This window comes from Hippoglossus stenolepis, chromosome 4, assembly GCF_022539355.2.
Source record: "Hippoglossus stenolepis isolate QCI-W04-F060 chromosome 4, HSTE1.2, whole genome shotgun sequence".
In the NCBI taxonomy this organism is placed as follows: Eukaryota; Metazoa; Chordata; class Actinopteri; order Pleuronectiformes; family Pleuronectidae; genus Hippoglossus; species Hippoglossus stenolepis.
In genome coordinates this window covers 24794522-24819201 of record NC_061486.1, presented here as the reverse complement: position 1 = coordinate 24819201, position 24680 = coordinate 24794522, and the positions used below count along the sequence as shown (strand labels likewise).

Here is a 24680-nt window from a genome sequence, read left to right as displayed (position 1 = left end):
ATTGTGTTTTGGTTAGTAATTTTCAATAAAACGTCTATAGTTGTTCACAAAACCCCCCCAAGAAAAATAGCTGTGGACATTGGAAAAAGGGAACGCAGATAATTCACCACTTTCTTTGTTCATCCCATTCTTAAAACAAGCTATTTGCTCAGAATAGAGCATAGATAAATACACACAAAAACACATGTGTCCACATTATCCGTGTATGCTGCACTACAACAATGTCCACACTGAAACTATTCTGCCTCTCAGTTAATTGGCATCGTGCGTTTTTTAAATTGGCCTGTCTGACAGAACAGACTGGCCCAGTCTATGTATGTAAGTGTGTGTGTGTGTGTGTGTGTGTGTGTGTGTGTGTGTGTGTGTGTGTGTGTGTGTGTGTGTGTGTGTGTGTGTGTGTGTGTGTGTGTGTGTGTGTGTGGCCATGCTGCAGTCTTAGGTCTCTACAGCGAGGAGAGCAAGGGAGACAGCATTTGAATCGTTTAATATCCCCCATCACTCCCTCCCAAACAGTCAGTAATCACACACACACACACACACACACACACACACACACACACACACACACACACACACACACACACACACACACACACACACAGCTTCAGAAAATGCAATCTTCTCTGCAGAAATGAAAAAGAAGCTTAGCCCCTATGTGTGTGTGTGTGTGTGTGTGTGTGTGTGTGTGTGTGTGTGTGTGTGTGTGTGTGTGTGTGTGTGTGTGTGTGTGTGTGTGTGCGTGTGTGTGTGTGTGTGTACCCCTGCATGCACATGCATTTGCAAGGCTCTGTGAGTGTGTACATGCATGCAATTGTGATTACATTAGTGTGTATGTGCACGCGTGCACACCATTATAAGTTTCCCCCAATCTGCTGAGTGTCATGAAGGAGACTCCTCTAGCCTTTGGTATATTGCCACATATGTAATATTATTAATATGGCTCCCCCAAATGAGAGCAACCCTGCATGCATAATTCATGCTATACTCTTGCTCAGAAAAAGCTGTCTAGACGCTATAGTATGAATGCAGCATCCACGGTACAAGTGGAAGCTTAAAGTTTGCACAAAAACTATAAAACTCTGTCCTTTCTGAACCTCATCCAACTCCATTCTCACTCCCTGTTTTTCCATCAGTGTGATAAATGGCAGATTATTCCACCAGGAGATGAGATTTTCCTTCCCTCTCTTTCTCTCTGTCCATCTTCCTCTTCTGCTCTTGCTCTGCATCCTCACTTAACCCTCCTCTCCCCTCCTGCTCTGCCTGCCCCTTTTTACCTTCTCCTCCGTCTTCTTTTGCTTCATCCATCATCCAGCTTTGGATTTTGTTTTAATTTATTTCGCTGTTTTGTGTCTATACTCTCCGCCTGAGCACCATCACCAAAACCAGCCACCACTATTAAACCTCCCCGTATATTTGGATCCCAGCCGATATACTGTTTACTCAAAGCGATCAGCGCCATTAGAATTCATGACTGCACCACATCCAATGTTTTTTTTTACTCTCTTTTACTTCTTTTCTTTTAAACAGGAGAAGAAGAAGGTTGGAGGTAGAGAAAGGGGGGTGCTAGGACAGAGGTGTGGGGGTTCTTTTGGCATTGATGTGAGGAGGGAGGGTGGGGGGAGAAGAGGAAGAGGAGGAGGAGGAGGAGGCTGAGGAGAAGTGAATGAATAAGGGGGATGTTTACTTTGGAGGTCAGCCCTGCTGTGTCCACCTGAAAATTGGTTTTGTGGGGTATGAGTAGAGAGAGAAAGAGAAAGAAGTGGAAGAGAGAGTGAAATAGTGAAATAGCAGAAATGAGATAAATAGATTGCAAGAAGGACATGACGACTGAATGAGAGAAATAATAGAAAGACAGAGAGAGAGGGGAGGGGAGGCGGAGGGGGAGGAAGAGGAAGAGAGAGGGCGGGGGGATAGTTGTCATTAAATCCCCCTTCTCAAATCAGAACTGAGATTCAGAGGCCACTTTATCTGGACGGACAGACGGTCCTACAGTGTGGAGCAGCAGGGACGCTCCGAGTGTGTGTGTCTGAAAATGCACACAACGCACACACACATAGACACACACTGTAAGAAGTGCTTGCGTGCGTGTGTGTGCTTGTGTCTGCCACTGAGTTGTGTGAATGTGCTATATGGGCAATCATGCCCAACTTTGAGTGTGTGTGTGTGTCATGTAATTGAGCCCTTTGAAGGTCAGCATCTCTCTGTTCCTATCCACCATTGTTGGTTGTTGTGGTGTTTCTTTCCTCTCCATTTTTTGCCTTGTGTCTCAAAATGGCCTCTCGTCTTCCTCCCGCTGTCAGTGAAAGAAATGTTGATCAACCAACATCGATGTGAACCAAAGCTGACCGACCTGAAGTGGCCACTCCCTGCAGTCTGTTGTCACTCAACATGTGCACCACTGCTTCTCTTTACAGCCGTCTGTCTTACTCCTCTGAATTATTCAGCAAGGATCATTTGACAGTGTGTTAAGATTTTACCTCTTACTTTAGCAGTTATCATTAATCGAGGAATCACTGGGCAGATACAGGTGTGTCACTCCTTTGTGTCCATTTTAGAGTGTAAGTAAACTTTTATATTCTGTTATTTTATCAGCATGGAAATGTTTTACATTGAAGTCACCTGTTCCTCTAAAATTTCTTCAATGATTCAATAGGTTTCTGTTCAGTTTAAATTTTTGCTTCCTCCTTCCTCGCAAATATAGATTTTCTGATCTGCTGACCATGTCATATGTCTACATGTTAGAACATCAGTGGTTGTGGAGATAAAGAGCACGCCATGCTTCCTGGATGTGTTCTGAACTTTTCACGCACACCGGCATTTCTCCTCAGCTTTTGATTGGTTGACTCTTGGCTGCTGCTGCACGGCACAGGAAAGGAAGGGAGAAACGGCTGTTGCCTAGCAATCTGGTTGCCATAGATACCGCCAGGGCTCCCTCCTAAAGACTGTTATGTACATTGAAAAGAGAGAGAGAGAGAGATGGTAGAGGAGGGAGAGAGGGAGGGAGTAGAGGTGTGGAGAGAACAGAAAAGGGGAGGGATGCAGGGAAGGAGGGAGGAAGAGAAGAGAGAGACGGAAGAAGAAGAATGGAAGAAGTTGAAGTGTAGAAGGAGCGGAGGGGGCACAGAGGAGTTCATTAAAAATAACATAAAGAATGGGAGGAGAGAGAGAAAACAGACAAAGAGAGAAGCCGAGCGAGAAGCAGAGAGTTGTACAGACTGAGAAAGAAGAAATCTCTTCATGATTCATCATATAGATTCCCCCAGACAGTTGGGATGGTGAAGGCAGGGTAATATTGGAGTCTGCTTCATTTGGTATTCTGTCTTAAGATGTGGTGCTGTGGCTCGCTGTCTGGTTGTTTTGTGGTTCCTCGGCTGTGTTGGCCATGTTTGGATAAGCCCCCCACCCCTCACTACCACAACCCTCCACACCACCGCCACCCCCAGCCCCAGCCCCAAATCCATCCTCACCCTCTATCCATCTCCTGTAGTCTGGTTTTCTTTCTGTTACTGAATTCTAACAGTAAAACACAACAAGAGCGAGACGAATTACAACTCAGCAACAGTTTTACATTCTACGGTGATATAAAAACCCAAATGTTTATTCACATAATGCAGTAGTAAATTAACTTTTACACATACTGAACTTACTGTGCTATTACTGTGTTATTCCTGGAAAACATCCTCCTGCCCCCAAACGATGCATTTCACAAGTCGGGTTTGTTTGGAATCAAATTCTAATTGGTAGTTAGCACAAGCAGTGATAGCTACCATGACGGAACTCACGAAGCAAACGGCACCACAAACTCAAACTCCCCATCTCTGTGCAAAAATACCACAAAAACAAACAAACTTGGAGGAAGATATCCTCTTTGAATGTCTTTTTGCTTTCTTCTTTTTTGATCATTGATCATTTGACATTTCTACATGACAGTGCAGCGCTGACACACAGTATAGTGGACCATGTGCGGTTGGGCAAAATTCAAACAGGATTTCACAGTCACATTCCCAGCCGGCTCGCTCCCTGGAACAAAATAGGATTAATAATTTGCATTTTAACTCTTCATCGACAGAGACACGAGCCGGGCTAAGTGGCTCTTTTTAAGTGTGTATATATCTACACTCACCAGAAATTAGGCATACGGTGTGTGTGTGTGTGTTTGTGTATATGTGTGATTTCTTTACATACATGATTTATGGGGAGTTTTTTTGTTGGTGCATGCGTGTGTGTGTGTTTGGGTGTGAGATTTATTTACATGTGTGTATACTGGCTAAATGTGCACATATCTGCAGGCTGCAGAGCCTGATGGATTGTTTGTGTGCGTGTGTGTGTTTGTGTGTCTGTTTCTGCGGGTCAGTGTGATTACATAGCAACCATAGATCAAGTTTTATTATGCACCAAAACTGCCTCTGTCCTCTCTCCTTTGCAATGTCATCCCTGCACACAAGCTCACGTTGCAAGCAGTCACACAAATGCATGCATCCTGACCCACAATGCACTGGGAGTTACGCAACCTGCTGACTGGACATGAGTGAAAGAAGTACTTGTGTGTGTGTGTGTGTGTGTGTGTGTGTGTGTGTGTGTGTGTGTGTGTGTGTGTGTGTGTGTATAAGGGTGATGGGTGGGGTAGGTTTGGTGGATGCATGGAGAAGAAACGAGAAAAAACAGGGAGAAGAGAGCATGGCACTGGTGCAGGCATTAGAGTGACAACAGATGGATTGCAGGAAAGAGCTCCAATTTCCTCTTTGAGAGTAAAGGGAAAAAAAATAGATCGACCGAAATAAGGAAAGGGGAAGCGAAGAAAAAAATGTAGCACAATGATGCACAGAGAAGAGATCGAATCAGAGGCAGAGAGAGCAGCAGCAATAATGAGAATGCATGAAAGTGCAAAGAGGAAGAGGATGGGAGAAAGAGTGAGTGGAGGAAGATCCAAAGAGAGAGAGAATTGGTGGCAGTGACTTTTCATCTGTGACTGACTGTTTCCATCTGACTGCATCTCTGCCTCTGTGTCTGCATAAAAAAACCTGGAGATGTCTCCTTAAGAATTTGGGATTTGTGACCATGTGAATGTGCAATTTGTCTGTTGTTTAGAATATGTGAAAGATTTGTATTGTACTGTATGTAAATGTGTGTGTGTGTGTGTGTGTGTGTGTGTGTGTGTGTGTGTGTGTGTGTGTGTGTGTGTGTGTGTGTGTGTGTGGGTGGACGAGAGTTACAAGGGAATTTCATTCATCACATTAGAGAGAGCAATTGGGGGATGGGACTGGAACTGGACAGCAAAAGTTATTATGCATAGGCTTGGTTGTAAATCTTTAAGTGTGTGTGTGTGTGTGTGTGTGGACTAAATTGTAGGTGTGTGTTCTGGGTGTGTTTGAGTTCTGTGTTTGTGTGCACCAGTGGACTTTACTGTACGTGTGTGGTTTTGTTTCATCTGTGTGTGTGTGTGTCTGTGTGTGTGTGTGCTCTCATTGTAATTGTGTGTTTGTGTGCAGCTCCTGAGAGGCTCTCCTCATTAAGCAGTGAGGCGACAGGAGTGCAGAGTGTGTGTTTTCACACACCGCTGCTCCGATACAACGAGAGCCTTTTTTTTCCACCTCCTTTCCTTCTCTCCCCTTTGTGCCTCCATCCTCCTCCTCCTCCTCTTCTCCTTCTGTTTCTCACTCTTTCTTTCCCCACTTGCCTAATCTGTTCTTGAAATTCCACCCTGCCTCCTTATTTTTCCTCCACCATCGTTTCTCCTCCTCCTCCTCACTCCTTCCTATACACCTGCTGCACTGGAGTGTTTGCTGCCTCCCATAACAGTAACATTGAAAGTGAAAACATTCACACTCAACCCTTCCTTGTTAATTCCTATCGGAGAACCACAGCCTTGATTTACCAAGTTTTGCGTTTTTGTGATGTTGGTAACCATGGCAACAGTTTTTTGTTCACTGACTAAATGGCGTACCTTTATCGAAACAAACAACAGAAATGCATGTAACCGAAGTGAAAAGGAAGCATATAAAATCCCTTGGAACAATATACAACCAATCAAGGACCAGAAAGAGAGACAGAAACATGAGGAATGAGCAAACAAGACAAGTCAACAGGTAGGGGCATTTGATTGATGTGTGTGCGTGTGTGTGTGTGTGTGTGTGTGTGTGTGTGTGTGTGTGTGTGTGTGTGTGTGTGTGTGTGTGTGTGTGTGTGTGTGTGTGTGTGTGTGTGTGTGTGTGTGTGTGTGTGTGTGTGTGTGTGTGTGTGGTCCAGTTATATCTCACATTGTGGGGAACTAAATCATTACATTTTATAAGACATGTTTTCAGGAAAGGTCAAGGTTAGGTTTAGGTTAAGGTTGGGTTTAAGTCAAGTTTAGGTTAAGGTTAGGTTTATGTCAAGGTTAGATTTAGGCTCAAGGTTAGGTTTAGGTTAAAGGGCCCATATTGTGTAAAATACATTTTCTGGGCTTTTACTATCCGTAATGACTTGAAGGGGGTCAGTAGGGACCCTCAAAGTATGAAAACAGTCACTCCGTGGACTTTTTCACTCAGTCCATTCTAAGAAATATGTGATTGAAACGTCTCGTTTCATACTTCCTCCGCCATATGATGTCATTCGGGATCGCACTCGTCTCTCAGCCCCACCCAGTCGGTATCAGTCCAGCCTCCGAACCCACCACCACTCCTCCACACCACCACCACCCCTCCATACCGAACGTGACACCAAGCAGACATGTTGCTGAGCTAGCAGCTTGTTAGCTACCAAAGGCTAACCACAACAGACAACACTGAAGAAACACTGCAGCGTGGAGGGTTAGGGTTAGGGCCAGAATGAGACCGCTGATAGGCCTGGTCGTGTGTCACTCAAAGTGCAGTCAGCCAATCAGAGGAGGGGCTCAAGAGGCAGGCGAAAACAGCCTGTTCTGTCTGCAGCTCCAGAGAGAGGCAGAAGAGAGGACATGGAAATACACATTGCAGCAGTTTTTTCTACTTTAAACCACTGATATATCATTTTAGGGCTACCAATACCTCAAATTAAATCCCAGAAAGGTGTAAAATATGGGCCCTTTAAGGTTAGATTTAGGTCAAGGTTAGGTTTAGGTTAAGGTTAGATTTAGGTCAAGGTCAAGGTCAAGGTTAGGTTAGGTTAGGTTAAGGTTTTGGTTTTGGTTTCGGTTTCGGTTTCGGTCAAGGTTAGGTCTAAGTTAAGGTTAGGTTTCGGTCAAGGTTAGATTTCGGTCAAGGTTAGGTGAGGCAGGGGCGGCTCCTGGCATAGGCGACATAGGCGGTTGCCTAGGGCACAAAATGCCGAGAGGGCGGCACAAGAGGCTGATTTATCATGACGTGATACATGCAATGTTAACCAATGCAGTAACGTCACACCATCATCCTCTAACCCCAGGGACACACCGGAGGCAGAAGCGCCACAAAGCGCATCGAAAAGCTGTCCGCCTCCTTTCCGCGCCCCTGTTAATCAATTGGGCTGTTCGCATCGGCAGCGAAGCGCCGGGAAGTGCCGGGAAGTGCCGTGAAGTGCCGGGAAGCCCCGCGGCCGGCTCGCGATCTACAGCGATGGTTTTCGGGGTCTGTTCTATTTTTTCCGCTCGCCGTGAGCGAATCGGGCCAGAAAGCACACTGAAAATCGATATTAAACGATATAAGCGATATATTATATATTATATAAATGATTAAATATGCTCCCATACTTTCGATTTCCCCGCTGTTCTCCTGGAGTTTCAATTTCCCTGATTTTTGCCCCCACATGATGAAATTTCCCAATCTTTAATTATGTACTTATTCCACACATTTGTCAGTTGTGTCTAAACAGGGTTACCCTAACCCTAAACAGACACAAGCACACAATCTGTTGTGGGGGGGGGGTGGCGTCTATAGGCTTGCGTAGGTCAGTCACCTGTGAAGACCATCATCATCATTCACCCCTGAACCAGTGCGGAGAAATCTGCTTCCTGTGTGAACAGCCAGGCGGCTGCTTGCACGAGAATTGCACATAATTAATGTTTATTTTTGTCGACACGAATAGCTAGGTAGCTGTCAGTACAGCAGATTTCAGACTCTTTTATATTTTTTATTATATATTTGTATTGTTTTTTTATAGCCTACATCCAGTACTTATAAATATTTTTTTTGTTAACTTGTTCTACTAACTAATGAATGTACCTCTGGAGTGAAGGAAGGAATTTGAATTTGAATTTGCATATGTGTGTGTGTTTGTGTGTGTGTGTGTGTGTGTGTGTGTGTGTGTGTGTGTGTGTGTGTGTGTGTGTGTGTGTGTGTGTGTGTGTGTGTGTGTGTGTGTGTGTGTGTGTGTGTTTGCAATCTGAAATCTCGCCTAGGGCTCCAACATTGCCAGGGCCGGCCCTGAGGTTAGGTTTAGGTTCAGGTTCAGGTTACGTGATATGGTGAAGTTTAGAGTAAGTCCCTAGGAAATCTATGTAGGTCAATGTAATGTCCTCTAATGTCATGGAGACACAGCTGTGTGTGAGTGTTTGTGTGTGTGTGTGTGCGTTTGCAGGAGGCAGCGGTAATTCCTCTCTGATGGAAGCGCTAAGTTGATGAGGCTTCCACTGTGGCTAGCCAGAGGAGGAGATTATCGACCAGCCAGAGTCAGGCTGTGGTTTTGGTTCCAGAGTCTTGGAGGGAGATGGAGGAGTGAAGGGTTATAAGGGGGGAGGAAGAGCAGAGGTTGGTGGGGTAGAGAGAGATAGGGCGATGCTGGAGGAAGAAAATGGGGGAGATGCAGGATGAGGATAAAGACACCAGGTCACCCTGTTCCCCGACCATTCCCCCTCTTGCTGCTTTTTCTTCATTACACATGGTAAGAAATGTTCCTCTAATGCAGGTCAGCATTAGTTAGAGAAGATACACCTATTCTTCAGATGCAAATTTTCTCTCAGACGGTTGAGATCATTTCTATTCCAGTCCAGGTTTTCCTGACTTTTAAAAAACCACACTGGCAACTGTGGGCTCAATATGAGAAGCTTAATTTGAATACTTTTGCTGTGCTAATCGCTGTCACTATCCATTTAAATCCACACATCTCCAAATGTTATGGCTATTAAAAAAAAATTCTGACAAGCTGATGAATGTCTGTGGGTTGAAAAAAAGATCCTACTTTGTAAATCTTAAGGTTAATACCCATTTAATTATCAGTGTTGTTTTTCTAACCTTATATGTTTTGGACATACATAGTTTTCACAGAGCAGTGATGTATAAAAAAAGTAATTTAAAGAATATATGTAACCTGGTCCCGCTGCATCTCTGAATCAAAACAGAAGACCTTCTTGATGATGTCGTAAAGCAGCGTGGGATCTTGGGAGTTGTTGTCCTCACCCCCATTGAGAGATTCGGCAGTAGAACATGCAGCAAACAACAATGAATAATCATCATCCATTACGAGTGAACAACACAAGGAAAAAAATACCAGACTTGCACACTGGCCAACATTGTGTTTTCCCTTCAGCGTACGTCGTTTGCCCCTGAGGTTAAAGCAGAGATGTGCAAAGCCACGGGTAAAGCTGATATGACGAAATTAAAGTGCGACCAAAATTAAATAACTTGTTACCTTGAATACCATTGGGGATTTATCTGGGTTTGAACATTATTGGAAACATTTTGGATAATGCATGTGCACAAATCAAAAAAATAAGTAATATCTGTCTTGTTGTTTTTATACATTTTGTCGAGGATTTATTATATATTACATTTTAAAATGTAAGGAATCAAGCTTTTCAAGTTTCAATGTTTCCTTCTGTTCTTCTCCCTTTTTATTCGGTCTTTTGTTTCCAGAAAACCACAATTACTCATATGTTAGGCTTGACCAGAAAAACTATTTTAAAACGTCACTTGACTGAACCGTTGAAAGCATTAATGCAAATATGAACATTCTTAAAATGAATATGTGAGAATGTAAATACGAGAAGCTCAATTTGGAAAAAGGAGCTTGCAGTGAGCAAAATAACAATGCAAGGTAACGAAGGAGCAGCATGGAGGAGGAAATGAGAAAAAGGGGAGAGAGAAAAATATTATAAAGCAGAGAGGGAGGAAGGATGGGGAAGGGTAGGTGCTGGGGGAGTTGTTGGGGGAGGGAGTGAGGGATGGGGAGGGGGTGAGGTGCATTTGAGGATTCATCTCTTGCTGGATAATTCCCAGGAGGATCTCTCTCCAACACTTGAAAGCTGTGAAGTGTGCGGTTCTGCTCATACTCCTCCTGGTAATTGGAAGAGGAGAGCAGAGGAGGGAGGGAATGCGGGAGGGAGGGAGAAGAGGGTCAGGTAAAGGAGGGAGGTAAAAAACAGAAGAGGAGGAGGAAGGCTGAAGCAGGTAAAGATTTGGAAACAGAGAGGGACGGGGGAGCGGTAAAGGTAAACGAGGGAGTTAGGAAGAAGAGAAAAGCAGAAAAAAGCCACCTGACTTGTGCCATCTTTCTTTGTTCGCTTTCTCATTTTCCCCCCAACCTGGCATATATCTCTTTTATTTTTGCTCATTAGCTCAGCCCTCTTTATTCCCTCTCTCTCTATCACGGTCCTCATCCCTCCCTCCCTCCCTTAGCCAGCAATGGCGTGTCTGTGGTTGCAGGCGGCTTCTGAAACATGGCCACAGGCGTTTAATCATTGATGGAGTTTTTTTCCATAGTACAGGCAGGCCAGCGGGCAGCCCCAGCTCACTCACATGCATCAGGACCTGCTGATTCACTCTCTGGGGCCTCACACACACACACACACACACACACACACACACACACACACACACACACACACACACACACACACACACACACACACACACACACACACACACACACACACGCACACACACAAACAGGCACGAGTACAAAAGGTAGAGATGCACGCACATAACAGTAGCACACAGACACAGATAAAATGCAGTCTGTGTGTGTGTGTGTGAGTGTGTGGCTATCCGCATGTGTACCAATCCCACCAGGGATTGCGAGGCCCAATCAGCAGCAGTGAGCCCAAATAAAAGCAGCGAAGATAAAAGCAATTTGTTTGACCAGTACAAGGAGGCAGAGACGTGTTTGTATTGGCTCCAGGCCTGCACACCATATACACCCAGTCTCTAAAGTTTATCCATCCCTCAGCTAGACTCAGTAAACAGCTGGCTGTGTTAGTTTCTTAAAAAGTAAATACACTTATAAAGCTACTGTATTCTCCTACTGCATAACCAGCGTCATTTCAGAGCAGCTATTTTATTTTGTTACCTGTTTTTATATGAAGCAGGAACTCTTCATACAGTTTTCACATCAGGTTCAATGTCCTGCTCTTAAGCTATGTTACCAATGCAGATGTACAGATGTTGGTGATCCATTAAAGCCAGGGTTGGTAATCTTGGAAAAGCTTTCAGAAGCAAGCTTCACTTTGAAAAAATACAACCAATACATCTCGCCCTCCCATCAGCCATCTTGTCAAACCTACTGCCCCCAACACATGAACGCTCACTGTTTGACAACTGCTAGAAGACGACTTTTCCGTGACTCACTTGCTAACTTCGGGCTATCATCTACGCTTCAGCAGTGTATGTCTCTCCAAAGACCAGAGTCTCTGGTCATGTGCAGTGATAGCACGGGCAGGGTGCAGGCAGGCTGGCAGGTTGGTTTGTGACAGACAGGTACGCCAGTCAATTGTTTCATTCGGTCTGAATGAATGGTCACGTTTATTACAGTCCTGTGAGGGCCACAGACTCAGACTGTTTTTGTTGTTTTTTCAGTCGATTTATTGCTAGCTGTCAGGATGTGAAGACAGTGTCGACAAATAAGATAAAAATTACCAACCCTGCCTTTAACTCTTCAACTGGTACCATCATCAAGTCAACATTTTAAATTTGTCGTTGACCCCCTCGATCTCCGGTGGTAGTGCTCCGTTTTCTCTTTACGTCTTTGCTCGGAGCATCCAATTCAGATTTCTGACACTTATCATCGTTTTGCCTCGTCACTGACCCAATATGGCTCTTTGCTACTGTATGTTGCACAATAGAATAGCACATTTCTGAGGGCGCTATATCGCGCTTGTTTCACCCAATAAGGACACTCAAGTAAAATGGCAGATACGAAATACTGTGCACCAATGATTTTTGATTCTGAAAAAGAAATGAAACTCTCATCATTAGAAAAAGCTGACACCAGCAAGATCACAGGCAAGAGATTATTGAGAATTATGGAGGATGGAGACGTTTGTGTTGAAATAAAACATTGTGAATTTCAGGTGGAGCTGCTTGCTTGTAGCTAAGATCCAGACAATCCACTCTGGTCGGTGTATTCCCCCTTCTTTTCTGACTTGCAGTAAATCTGTGCCACTGAAAGTCTATGAATACATCATAGGATTGAGCATTGTTACTTACATTTGATGATTCAGTCTACTTATACTAGTTTACAACCTTGTTATCCATCATTGTATGAAAGTACACATTCCAGTAACTGCAGTTATATGTAGTTATTTATATATATGTAGAAACTATGGTTTTTGCTCATTGTAACCCTGTTGAATTCTGCAGGAGCAGGTACATCTTCTCATCTCCCTCCCTCCCCTCCTCTGTCTGTCTTTCTGTCTCTCGTCCTGATCTGAGTATTTTTTTAATATTATTATATTATTTCTCGGAGGATTAAAGCCAGACCCTGTGGAGTAGAAACCCAATCTCTCTCTCTCTCTCTCTCTCTCTCTCTCTCCCCCTCTTTTCCATCAAATTCGCCTCTCCTCATCCCCTCCCGTTTTGGACAAATAAGACTCCACCCTGAAATGGATGGATTAATGACCTCTCTCTCTGTCGCTCATGTAAAGACACACACACACACACACACACACACACACACACACACACACACACACACACACACACACACACACACACACACACACACACACACACACACACACACACACACACACACACACTACATTAACAGTATCACCTCCATTAGTAGTATTTAGTCTTTCTGCAGGATGACTGGTTTACTATGCATGCATGTGTATATGTGTGTAGCTGTTGCTCCGTCCTGCCTGGTGAGTCATTGTGGAGGACACGTCCAGAACATCACATCTGAAGAGAAGAAAGCACACATACAGACTCGTCTGCAGTGGTTGTTTCCATTAAAGTGATTATGCAATCAAAAGCAGTAAGACAGGCAGGCGGACTAACAGTCAGACAGACAGACATAATGACAGAGGGATAACACACACACACGCACGCACACACACACACACACACACACACACACACACACACACACACACACACACACACACACACACACACACAGCACTCAGGCAAGGGGAATTTCTCTCTTGTTAATAATTATTATGAAACGGCTTCACATGGAGCGCTTGCCTCTCCGTGCTCAGCATGATGGCAGGTCTGTCCCAGCAGTCTCCCTACACTCACACACACACACACACACACACACACACACACACACACACACACACACACACACACACACACACACACACACACACACACACACACACACACACACACACACACACACACACACACACTTGTCTTTCTTCAGTTTCTTTCTTCTTACAGTATTTACCAGACCTCATAAGCGCCAACAGAACCCTCTGTCCCTCCTCATCCCCTCCCCTCTCACTTCCTGGGTGAACAGGGGTTTTGGCAAGTCCCAGTCGCTGAAGCTGGCCTGCACCAATGCTTGTTTTTACTGAATCAAAGAGAGAGACAGGCAGAGTGTTGTCCCAGCTGGGATGGTATGCAATCTATAGTGGCAACTGGGACTTAGTTACAGATTTACTTTCTTCTTCTTTGTCTTACATCGCATTTTACCTCTAATCACTCTCTGTCTCTACAATACTGTCGGTGATGTTTCTTCTTTCTCAACATACCTTGGTGGCCGCTGCTTTGTTGATATGTTAGGACTTTTATAGACTTTTCCTGTCCAATCTGTCCTTCTGTCGAGAGATTGATGCAGCTCCCTCGCTGACTTTACTGAGTTTACACTCTTCATCCCACTCTTCCAGAGCCCAGGAGGGATTAAGCTAAAAATCCCCATTTTCCTCACCCTCTTCTCTTTTCTTTTTTTTACTTCCAGCCAAGAAAGCACCGGACGGCTCAGTGATCGCCAACGGCTACTGCGACTTCTGCCTCGGAGGTTCAAAGAAGACCGGCTGCCCTGAAGACCTTATCTCCTGTGCAGACTGTGGACGCTCAGGTAGGGCACCGCTGAAGGGGATAATTGGCAGGAGGAAGGCAGTCCTCTGTTGATACACATTTTCCAATCACTTCCTTTGTGGAGAATAGATCTACTACATAACTACATGCAAGTTTCACGTAACAAGTAAAATGGATGGACCATACCAGTGTTTTTTGTTTTGTTTCAGCCCATCTGCTACTAATCATGTACAGTATACCTAATCGCATTAATAACCTTTTGCTGTAGTGTTTTTACCTTTTTGTTGTTGCTTGTTGAGCAATAGATTTTATTTTTTTTATACAGTTTGAAAATCAATTTGCAGAGAATTGAACCTAACCTGAAATGGTGGCCCTGAAGGACAAAATTCATACGGTGAAAGCTTATTTGAGATTCTCCTGATAAATATACAGATGAATATCACCTACATACAAAATTGTTATTCACTTAAGTTAGTGAACAAATTAGCATCATCTCACACTGTGACTTTAAGTAGTAAGCGTAAAACTAGCCTATCGATAGAGCTGGAATTGGTAATTACTACCTTGATTGTTTACTGTCCTTATAGGCCACTATACACATAATTGTAATTCATGCTTTTATTTGTGTGATTGATGTTTTCTAGTTGGATTAAATGCAGATTGATTTTAAAACTCTGCTGCGTTACCATTCAACAATAACATAACTTACAAAATAAAAAGTAATGCATTGTCTTTCCTCAACGTATTTCCTGCAAGTTGATTTTCTTTCTGTGTGTAAAGGAATATGAAGCCTTTGCTTCCTGAAAGGAAGACAGCACATTAAAACTTCCAAAAATAATAAGACATACTTTGGAGAACACAGGCTGTTGCACTAGATTTCTCTTTTTCAACAAAAATACTGTATTTTTGTTGCTACTCGAGAGGTGTCAGGAATTAATTCAAATTTGAAGGCTTATTTTGAAAGTATCAACAGCCAATAATATAGTGATATTCTAGAAACAATGTAATCATTATCTCATTAATCATTGTTGCAGAAGGATTGGGGACTTTATAAAGTTTTGTACAATGTTGAGCATGTGAATTTGTTTAGACAAATCACATTAAATACAAATTAAGATATTCAACAACCTGCATGCAGCTCCCAGTATGTGCAAAACACACAATGATACAGTTTGTGTATGACAAAAAACAGACTGACGGGTCTTGTCAAGGTCAGGAATAAACTCACCTTCAATCTGGCTCCTAGTTTCATCTACAGTGGTCATGTCCATTGATCACTGTGCTGTCAAACACAGACATTTCTTGGCATTGAAATATTGAGGGATTCAATAAAATCTTGGTGTGACCTTTTCTAGCAAAAATACAAAATTGTTTTAAATCTTGTTGCACACCTTTCAATCCTGGATTTTTCTGCATCAATTTACATTTGTGATATTATAAACCATTGTTTATTTCTTCTTTTAAGAGGGTCTCTCATGTATTACAAGGTACATGGATGCATCTGTGGGATATGTATTTTGGTTGCACAGTATATTTTATTGGAGTAGAGTTTAAGTGTGATTTTATGTGGTTGTATTATTTACTTGTTTTGTTTTTCTTTCTGGTTACATGTATACATGCAGAGATTGCAGTGTATATAATGCAGAATTTGTGTATTATTGCATGTACTGTATATACTTTCCCCATCTGTTCCTTTTCATCTGACAATAAAAAAAGAGAACCAAAACTGATGTATGTGACTTGTAATGAATGGGTTGATGCATGCAAAACATTGGTATGGTCCTCTTCTTTATATTTTATAATCACTCACAAAGATGAAGGTCAGGTAGTGAGTATGATGTAATAATTCTATTTACGGTACCATGTAAGAGCAGGTACCAGGAAAAATAACAATAGGACACATCGATAATTGTTTTCAATGTCAGTTTGAGTGCACTGCAGTGACACTGTCATGTTGAAAATATTTCCCAGAATCTGTATTTTTCAGAAATCAAATCACAAATTCATGATAATATTTCCTGAGACAGCTCCAATTAAATCATGTTCCTTCACCTTTTGCTAAATATCACAGCTCAATATCACAACTTCCACACCTCATGAAGAATGCTGTCCAAAATTTCTATCAAGTAATTTAAGTTCATTCATTTCTACAAAACACCACTGCTGAAATGTATAAAAAATTGCACATAAGAACAAACAGATAGATGGACAGATAGAATAGGTGGATAATGGATGACTTTCCTCAAAATACAGAAAGTGACAATGAAAAACATTATGTGGATGTGTGCTTCTTGTGTGTGTGCGTGTGTGTGTGTGTGTGTGTGTGTGTGTGTGTGTGTGTGTGTGTGTGTGTGTGTGTGTGTGTGTGTGTGTGTGTGTGTGTGTGTGTGTGTGTGTGTGTGTGTGTGTGTGTGTGTGTTTGTTTGTGTGTGCACCCAGGCCACCCATCCTGTCTGCAGTTCACAGTGAACATGACGGCTGCCGTGAGGACTTATCGCTGGCAGTGCATCGAGTGCAAGTCCTGCAGCCTGTGTGGCACGTCTGAAAACGATGTAGGATCTCACTTTATACTACATGTTAACACATGTGGCTGCACACACACACACACACACACACACACACACACACACACACACACACACACACACACAACACCCTGTACATACAGTATATGCATTATGTAAAGTTTTAAACAGTCTTGTTGAGCGTGTATGAACAGTGATTCAGGCGCTGGCTTAGATTCACAGGATGCGAGAGTGGCTCCCTCTGGCTGAAGGATGACGTCCATCCACTGAGCTGTACTGTTGCCCAATTAGTCTCTGTGGAATGAAACAGCTTTAAACCTGTGAGAAAACTTTGAAGAAAGAATTGTCGACCTGAAATAAATGCAGGTTTTATTTAATTCATGAAGAGTAAAGCAGAGTCACGGTGCAGAGAGAATTAGGAACAATTTCAGTGAAGAGAGGTTGTTAGGTCTGCATCTGTGTTTATAATTTAAAAATAACCAAGGGGCATATTTGTCACACCTTAACCCTTTGATTTATATGAACACCAATGCACATATTCCAGTATTATACACATTACATTAATGCTGCTCTGTCCTCAGCTTTGATTTCAAGTCTCCCACTTCATAATGACATTTATCTGAATATTCTCCTCTGTTCCAGGACCAGCTGTTGTTTTGTGATGATTGTGACAGAGGCTACCACATGTACTGTCTGAGCCCTCCCATGTCTGAACCACCAGAGGGTATGTATAACACGGAGCATGAATACAATGCAACACTAAGGAAACTAAGTAGAGCGCATACAGACACTGCATACCAGGACCTCTCAAGTGTTCAAACCTGCATGTAATTCCGTCCAAGTCTTTTTTAGTAAATGATTACATAACAGTACAGTAGGTGGAGAGACAATCAAAACTAGAAGGACCCTCAGTAGAGTGCATACCTCCGCCAAGGCCCAACAGTCCCTTTATATTTAATTAAACTGCACCAAATTGCACACACTCATAGATATCAGCTCCCCAAAGAAGCAAGATTTTTTCAATCAAGATTCATGAATTATTCTCTAACAAATCAACGAAAATGAAAAAGTTTGAAAGACACCCTCTTGCAAAATCTCCAGTTGTTTTTGCATAATCTTGTTTACAACAAACAAACCGACAGGAGTGAAACCTCTTTGGTGGAGGTAATGAGTCAAAACAGTCCTGTAATCTGACACGCTGACTTTTAGGACTTTAAAACATGACTAAACCCGTCGTTGTTTGGGTGACACTCAGGACTCGTCACCTCTTTTTCAGTTCATGTTAATCGGAATAAGTCTCGACATTATATGTAAAGTGCCTTGAGATCATTTATAGTATGATTTGGCGGGTTAGAATGGATTTGAATTTAATTGAATTGAATTAACCACAAGCTGAAATGCTCCTAATGCTGCGTGTGTGATCACAGAACAGGAGCAGGTACATCTGAATCCAGTAGTTTTTTCCCCACGAAACATAAGATGGCTGCCTTAGGATGTTTGATGGCATTGCCATGGAAACGGGTAGTCCAAAAAATAATCTGTTTCCATGGCAAGAGTGTCACTTGGCTGAACATACAGCAGCAGTGCCACACGTGTTTAACGCTCGCTAACAGTGTCATGCTCTTCCCACGTATGCAACACTTTTGATTTATGAAAGACATCTACTCAGTTATTTTAGATTTATGCTTGAGCAGAGAACGTGAAAGGTTATGTTATATACATATAAACATACTGTACTGTGCTTAGTGTTCACACAGCACTTTACAAAAAAAAATACATTACAGCCACAATACACACATTCATAAATACATTCTCATTGAAGTGTAAAAGATGCTGCAAGAAGGAGTGTTGGATTTTAACATCTGTCTCAAGTGGATGTTTAATTAATGGTACAAACCACATGCCAAAATCCACAGCAAAGTACTTGTCAAGTCCCCTGCATCTCCAAACCACAGGCACAGCATGTGATGCTTCACCACGGGGCTTTAATTTACAGTGTTACTTAATGCTGTCTGAAATGAGGGATTAATTCACAAGGCTTTACAATAGCGGTGATTGAACTGCTGATCTGTGATGTGCTCTGTGTGTGTGTGTGTGTGTGTGTGTGTGTGTGTGTGTGTGTGTGTGTGTGTGTGTGTGTGTGTGTGTGTGTGTGTGTGTGTGCGTGTGCGTGTGCGTTTGTGTGTGTGTGTGTGTGTGTGTGTGTTGCAGGGAGCTGGAGCTGTCATCTGTGTCTGAGACAACTGAAGGAGAAGGCCTCAGCCTACATCACCCTCACTTAATCTGCGAAAGCTGCGCCTCGTCCTCTCGGCCCTTCATCCTTTCCCAAGCCACCTCTCCAATGCCCCTCTCTGTGCCTCAGCTGCCTCCCTCCTCCTCTGATCTCCTCGCCGCCACTTCCTCCACAGTTTGTCCCCGCGACCTTTGACACGACCGAGCACACAGCACCCACGGCTCCATACTCATTCTTAAACCCATTCTCCAGCAGCAAGCCAACCTCTGTCCTTTTGTGTCATACACGCTCCCTGTTGTGCTTGAGCGGCCTCCCCCCTCACTTCTGAGGAATTCATCAGCTGACTATAAGTTTGCTAGTGAGACAAACACTCCAGCCTGCCAAGGGCACTTCAGAGGCATACTACTCCACAGGAACCCTCTTAAGGGCCCTTGGAAGAGCCCTAATGATCTTCAGCTGAAAGTCAGTCAAGAAGAGAGTGAGGATTCATAAAATGGATAGGTGTTAGGCCGAGGACAGGACTTGGAAGACCCCGGGTTACCACAGAGCAGTTTGTTAGCCAACTGTGAAATATACAGTACACTGAACCAAGATTTCATATCCTCCCTCCGTTCCTTGCAGTGTATGTCAGAGCTGGGCTGTGGAGCGCTTCTCAGTTTCTTGTCTGCAGGGTTCGCTGACCTGTGCAGATTCAAAGGGAGAGCAAATTGTACAGAATTAAGACTGATGCTCTATCTTCACACGTTTTAAAAAACTCCCCCTTACCGGAAAACAACTGGTCAGGAGCTCAGGCCATCTTTGACCTCACCATGTCCTCTCTCTCTCTTTGCATGAGGTTTCCACAAATACACAATGCATATTGGGACCGACACAGAAGGCTTTAGAGTTCAAAGGTCGATGAGAGGAGAGATGGATTTTTTCTCTCATCAGCTATTTCTGATAAAACAATGTATTTAAAAATGACATTTTAGGATTAGCAGCTCTCACAAGTTGAACCTGACCTCCATTCACCTGTCCCCTTCTATGAAACACCGACTGTGAAGCCAATGCAAGACTGAAACTCTCCTGGTGCTTGGTGTTTATTATCTGTGTGTCAAGAATGTAGGATTGATGTGTGGTCAATGCAGATCTTTGTCCGGCCCATGCCAAGGCCCAAAAACGTCTTTTTTTATGATTCCCTTTTTTATTTTTTATTTTTCATTTGCATGTAGCCATCTCAATTGTTTTTAAAGAAAATCTTTTGATTGAAATTGAAAAGAAAGCACACTTAATTCGCAATAATGTGTTTGTGATAATAACTGTTGGCCAAACTGGGTGTGTTTTAAACTCTTCGTGTGCCTGTGTGTCTGTTTATGTGAGTTTTTTTGAGCGATACAGAAACTGTAGCCAGCTTCATGCCAGGTGGGATCTGCGAGAGGATTTTTGAGCAGCGAGAAGGTTATATGAATGTCATTTTTTTTCTGTAAAGGCAGAGGTGGAACAACGGCTTTGTTCTGCAAGTCACAAGTCGTCTCAATGTAGTCCTAAATCAAAGTGAGCAACTGTAAAAGGATGAGCCTGACATCTGACATATGCACAAACCAAAGAGTCAAAAAGACAAGTTGTGGACTATATGTGCCAGACTCTTTCTTGGAAGTGACTCCAGGAAGTAAAAGCACCCAGCCAAGACGCTGTCTGGCACACGTTGCCCTTTGTAAAACCATAACTTGTCACTTTCACCCTTTGTAACATGACTTTGTTGAAACGACTGAGAAATAACGTGATTCTTAGGAGAAGTGCTGGTAGATGGATTCTGTACGTTTGGCTCGAGCCATCGTACCTGGCTTATTGTTTAGTCTAACTGTTGGCAATATAGCAAAAGTGCTATATATATTCCCCAAAATATGAAACTAGTTCTGAATGTCATGGAAATAACCATCGCAGATTTGACTACATTAAGGAGACTTCATTCTCAACAAATATGATGATGCTAAATTCTTTGGTATGAGTTCAATACTCCACTAAAAATATGTCTTTTGAGGCTCAAAAACATTAATAATGACTTGTAAGAGACAGTAAACAACCCCTGTTAATCTCCATTATATTATATAGACTGTAAATCAAGTTGGATGTCATGACAGCTCCCATAAGTAAAGCCAAATCATCTTGATCGCCCCCTGATGGATGCCTCCTCCATGTTAGCAGATGGGACATGGACTAAACTAAAAAGTACATGTCAAATAATTTTTTTCCAAATATGGTTTCTGCCATTTCAGGTAGTTCTTAGTACTCCAATGTGTTTTCATGTGCTAATCTTTCCAGCAAGTTTGGTTTTGAATATTTAATTGAGGTGTAAAACGCCATGATTGACGGCTGTGACTGACTCACGATTGGTTGAGTGCTTGTACCGGCAGGACCTCGATGCCACGGCTCCACTCAACAATCACCACTGCGCAGAGGTGTCAAAAGGGCAGGATGGCGGCGCCCATATTCCTGATATTTTAGCTTGATTTTGGAGGAAGTGGAGACACATCATCCATCTTTATTTACAGTCTATGTTCTATGCAGTCACAGTGTCACCAAATTATGGCCAAATATCCTGCTTCTGTTCGACCCTCAGTGACGAAACATTTAATAAAGATTTTTGCGATCTTGGTCTTTGAAGATGAAGATATCAAACATGCGAATTAAACTCACAAGATATTGGTGCTGGAGAAGACAAAGTTTGATGGCAGGATGAATTCGTCTGCTAGGTTGCCAGCTCATAACAGCTGTTTTTTTTATCATCTTTGTGTCGTTCAAAACTCGAGGCCACCTGTTTTGTGAAATGAAAAATTCACAGGAAAAAAAAGTTTTTAAATCCTGCTACCTGTCAGTCTGCTCTGCACGTTAGAAGCCAGTATAATAGATCAGCACTTGAAGACCAAGCTGAAATGTTGAGGCTGAGATTTTTATAAAGTGATTGATCTTGTCAGCCAGCCAGTCAGCCAGCCAGCCAGCCAGCATGTATTATTTGAGATTGCACTGAAAAGAATATTTTCTTTCTTTCAAGACAACTTTAATGGATGGATTGCAAGGTAACAGAAGTCGAAGTGCTGAATTAGTGGGATGTTTTGTTTTGTTCGTATGGTCTAGAGAGGACATCCATCAAGTGATTTGAGAGCTTTAAGCTTGGAGACAATAGCTGTAAATAGGGGATTGAATTAAGAGCAACAACTGGCCTTTTTCATACAGTATTTAATATTCTTGTGTACATATCAAAGTATGAAACAGGTCAAATTCAGCTGGTTGTGGGTTTTTTGAATGACCATCTCATTTTAATGCTGCATCACATCTCTAAAAGGAAACTCCCAAGATCGGGTGAGCTGTGAGAATGTACCACCTGACCTGCAATCGTGTTTGCCATCTGACACAGGAGGACATTAGGTGCAAATACTGTGTTACCCCTTGATTCAGTGTAACTCCACTGATGCATGAATGACACCTGAAATGTTTCTGATTTCATATTTTGATGTTGTCAGTATTGATTTTTTTAATAACGAAAAGGAAAAAACCTTAAACTGCTGTTGGTTTCCTGTTTATTTCCTGTTTCAGTGTTTGGTTTTGTAATCTGTGTTTTTTCACATTTTGCACAGCGTGGCTGCATTTGCTCTCAACGTGTGTTAATGCCTCTGTGTGTGTGTGTGTGTGTGTGTGTGTGTGTGTGTGTGTGTGTGTGTGTGTGTGTGTGTCTAATCACTTATGAATACTGGAAGGTCAGAGAAGCAAACCAAACCAAAATAGTGAAATCGTTTTATTTTGCAGATATTTTCTTTTCAGTGGAACCACTTGGCACTGCTAGGAGATTGTAATGGTTAGTGCAGGTTACAACAAAAGCATGTGCATGAATGCATAACTTTAAACCAAGCCACTTGGATCGAGACGTATACCTGTTTTTACAGAGGTAAAAACAGGTATACCTGTAATATCAGTGTTCTATTTGCCACCAAAACAAGTAGTGTTCAATCAAAACAAATGTTATTCTCATTCATCAATCCGATCTTACATTTGTTTTAATGGTAACAGGTTTAACAATGAAATGGATGTTGATGATGTCTGAATATAATGGACATGTTTGAGTGGATGGACGATGACAACTGAAAAGCCTTTATAATGGGAGCCTTCCCGCACCTGATAGGAGAAGCATGGTGGAGTCAAACCAATTTTGATTGTACTATCTGAGGAGGCTGAGGAAGCGATGTTGGGGTTTTGGAAAATGTGGGTATCAGTGTGATTATTCAATGAAACTTGAGCCTTCCCTTTGTATAAATGGACAAACCAATGTGGTGGTGGTGGTGATGAGGTGGGTGGGTCAAACTAAGCCGCAGCAGGAACCTTCTGGTTTAAGTTGACGCCTACAACAACCATCTCCTCCCACCTTAGTGCTGTTGGGGGGGCTCGGTCAGAGGGTTGAGAGTCGGCCTCTCTTGTAAATTGTCGTTCTGTGATCTTTGCTTGCACTTTTTTTTTTTTTTTTTTTTTTTATTCCCCAAAAATAAGAAACTTACTGTAAGTGTGTGTGAGTGCGAGTGTGGGTGCACTTTTTATTTTTCAATCTTTGCATTTTTTCAATGTGATTGTCTGTTGTAAACAACACTGGATAAAGATGAATTTTTAATTTGTATTTTTTACCTCGAGAGGAAGATAAAATCTTCCTGGACATTTTTTACCCCGTCCCCAGCCCCCCTTCTCTCTCTCTCTCTCTCTCTCTCTCTCTCTCTCTCTCTCTCTCTCTCTCTCTCTTTCTTTGTCTGGTACTGGTACCTGGGAATGCTTTGAAATATGGACTGTGACCGCATTGCTGTCATCACTGCTGTCAGTCATTCTCTGTGAATTCATACAGCTTTCTCGATTTACCCCGTTTTTTCTCTCTTCCCTCGACTCATTTTTTTCCATTAAAAAGATGAGATTGAAAAATGACCTCTACCTTTGTGTTATGTGTCATTGTGTGTGTGTGCGTGTGTGTGTCTGCAAGTGTGCATGCATTTGTTTTTGTCCCTGTGGTATAAATCACTGAATATTTGTGTGTTTTTTGGACAGCAGTCAGTCTGCTCGTCTGCTTGTCTGAATCGTTGCCAACTAGGCCAGTTTACCAGTCAGTTAAAAAAAAATGTGCAGGACATTCTAGCCCACACAATCCTTCCCACACATTCAGTTGTATTTGCAGACCAACACCAGCCATTGTTTCCTCTTTTTACTGTGCAGATAACAACCTATCAAAGCAGCATGTTCAAAGTCAGTTTTCAAACCTGAATTACCAATTATCATTTCCAATTTTGCACTTTGCAGTTGAAACACGTCTATCGGAACCCCTCTGTTTTCTTTTTTACAGTGCACTCCGAAAACATACATTTCATTTGAATAAAAGAACAAATTGACAAAGAATTTCCAAAAGATTAAGGGACAGTATTGTTTTGCTCCTTTAGCTGCCTTGGGAAATTGGGAATGGGGGGTGGGGGGACAATGGAGGTCCATTGTCCACAATTGTTTTTGAACAACACTGCAGAAGAATACACTTTGCTATTCAGGGCAGGTACAGTTTTTGCTATTTGTGATGTATTCCTGGAGATGAGGCATTCATCATAGCTGCTGTGTTGGCCAGACCTGGCTGAGCAACAGCAGCAGGGTGAAGTCAAGCTGATCAACAATTCCATTTTTTCCTGCTTCCTTCCAGACGCCAGAAAACCAAAAACCAGTGCACACGTTGCTCCTTGGGGAGATATAGGTATTTTTAACAATATGCTCAAAAAACACACACACTTCCTCCAT

General features: G+C 42.6%; 1 protein-coding gene across 1 annotated transcript in view; it reads left to right on the top strand.

Annotated features, from left to right (window-relative positions):
* Window positions 1-23787, top strand: part of dpf1 (double PHD fingers 1) — a 46385-nt gene extending 22598 nt beyond the window's left edge. The window contains 4 exon segments of the mRNA XM_035155445.2: window positions 14056-14175; window positions 16575-16687; window positions 17303-17384; window positions 18872-23787. Coding sequence (XP_035011336.2) covers window positions 14056-14175; window positions 16575-16687; window positions 17303-17384; window positions 18872-18942 — 386 coding nt within the window. The 3' untranslated portion in view covers window positions 18943-23787.
* Window positions 23788-24680: the final 893 nt, after the last annotated feature.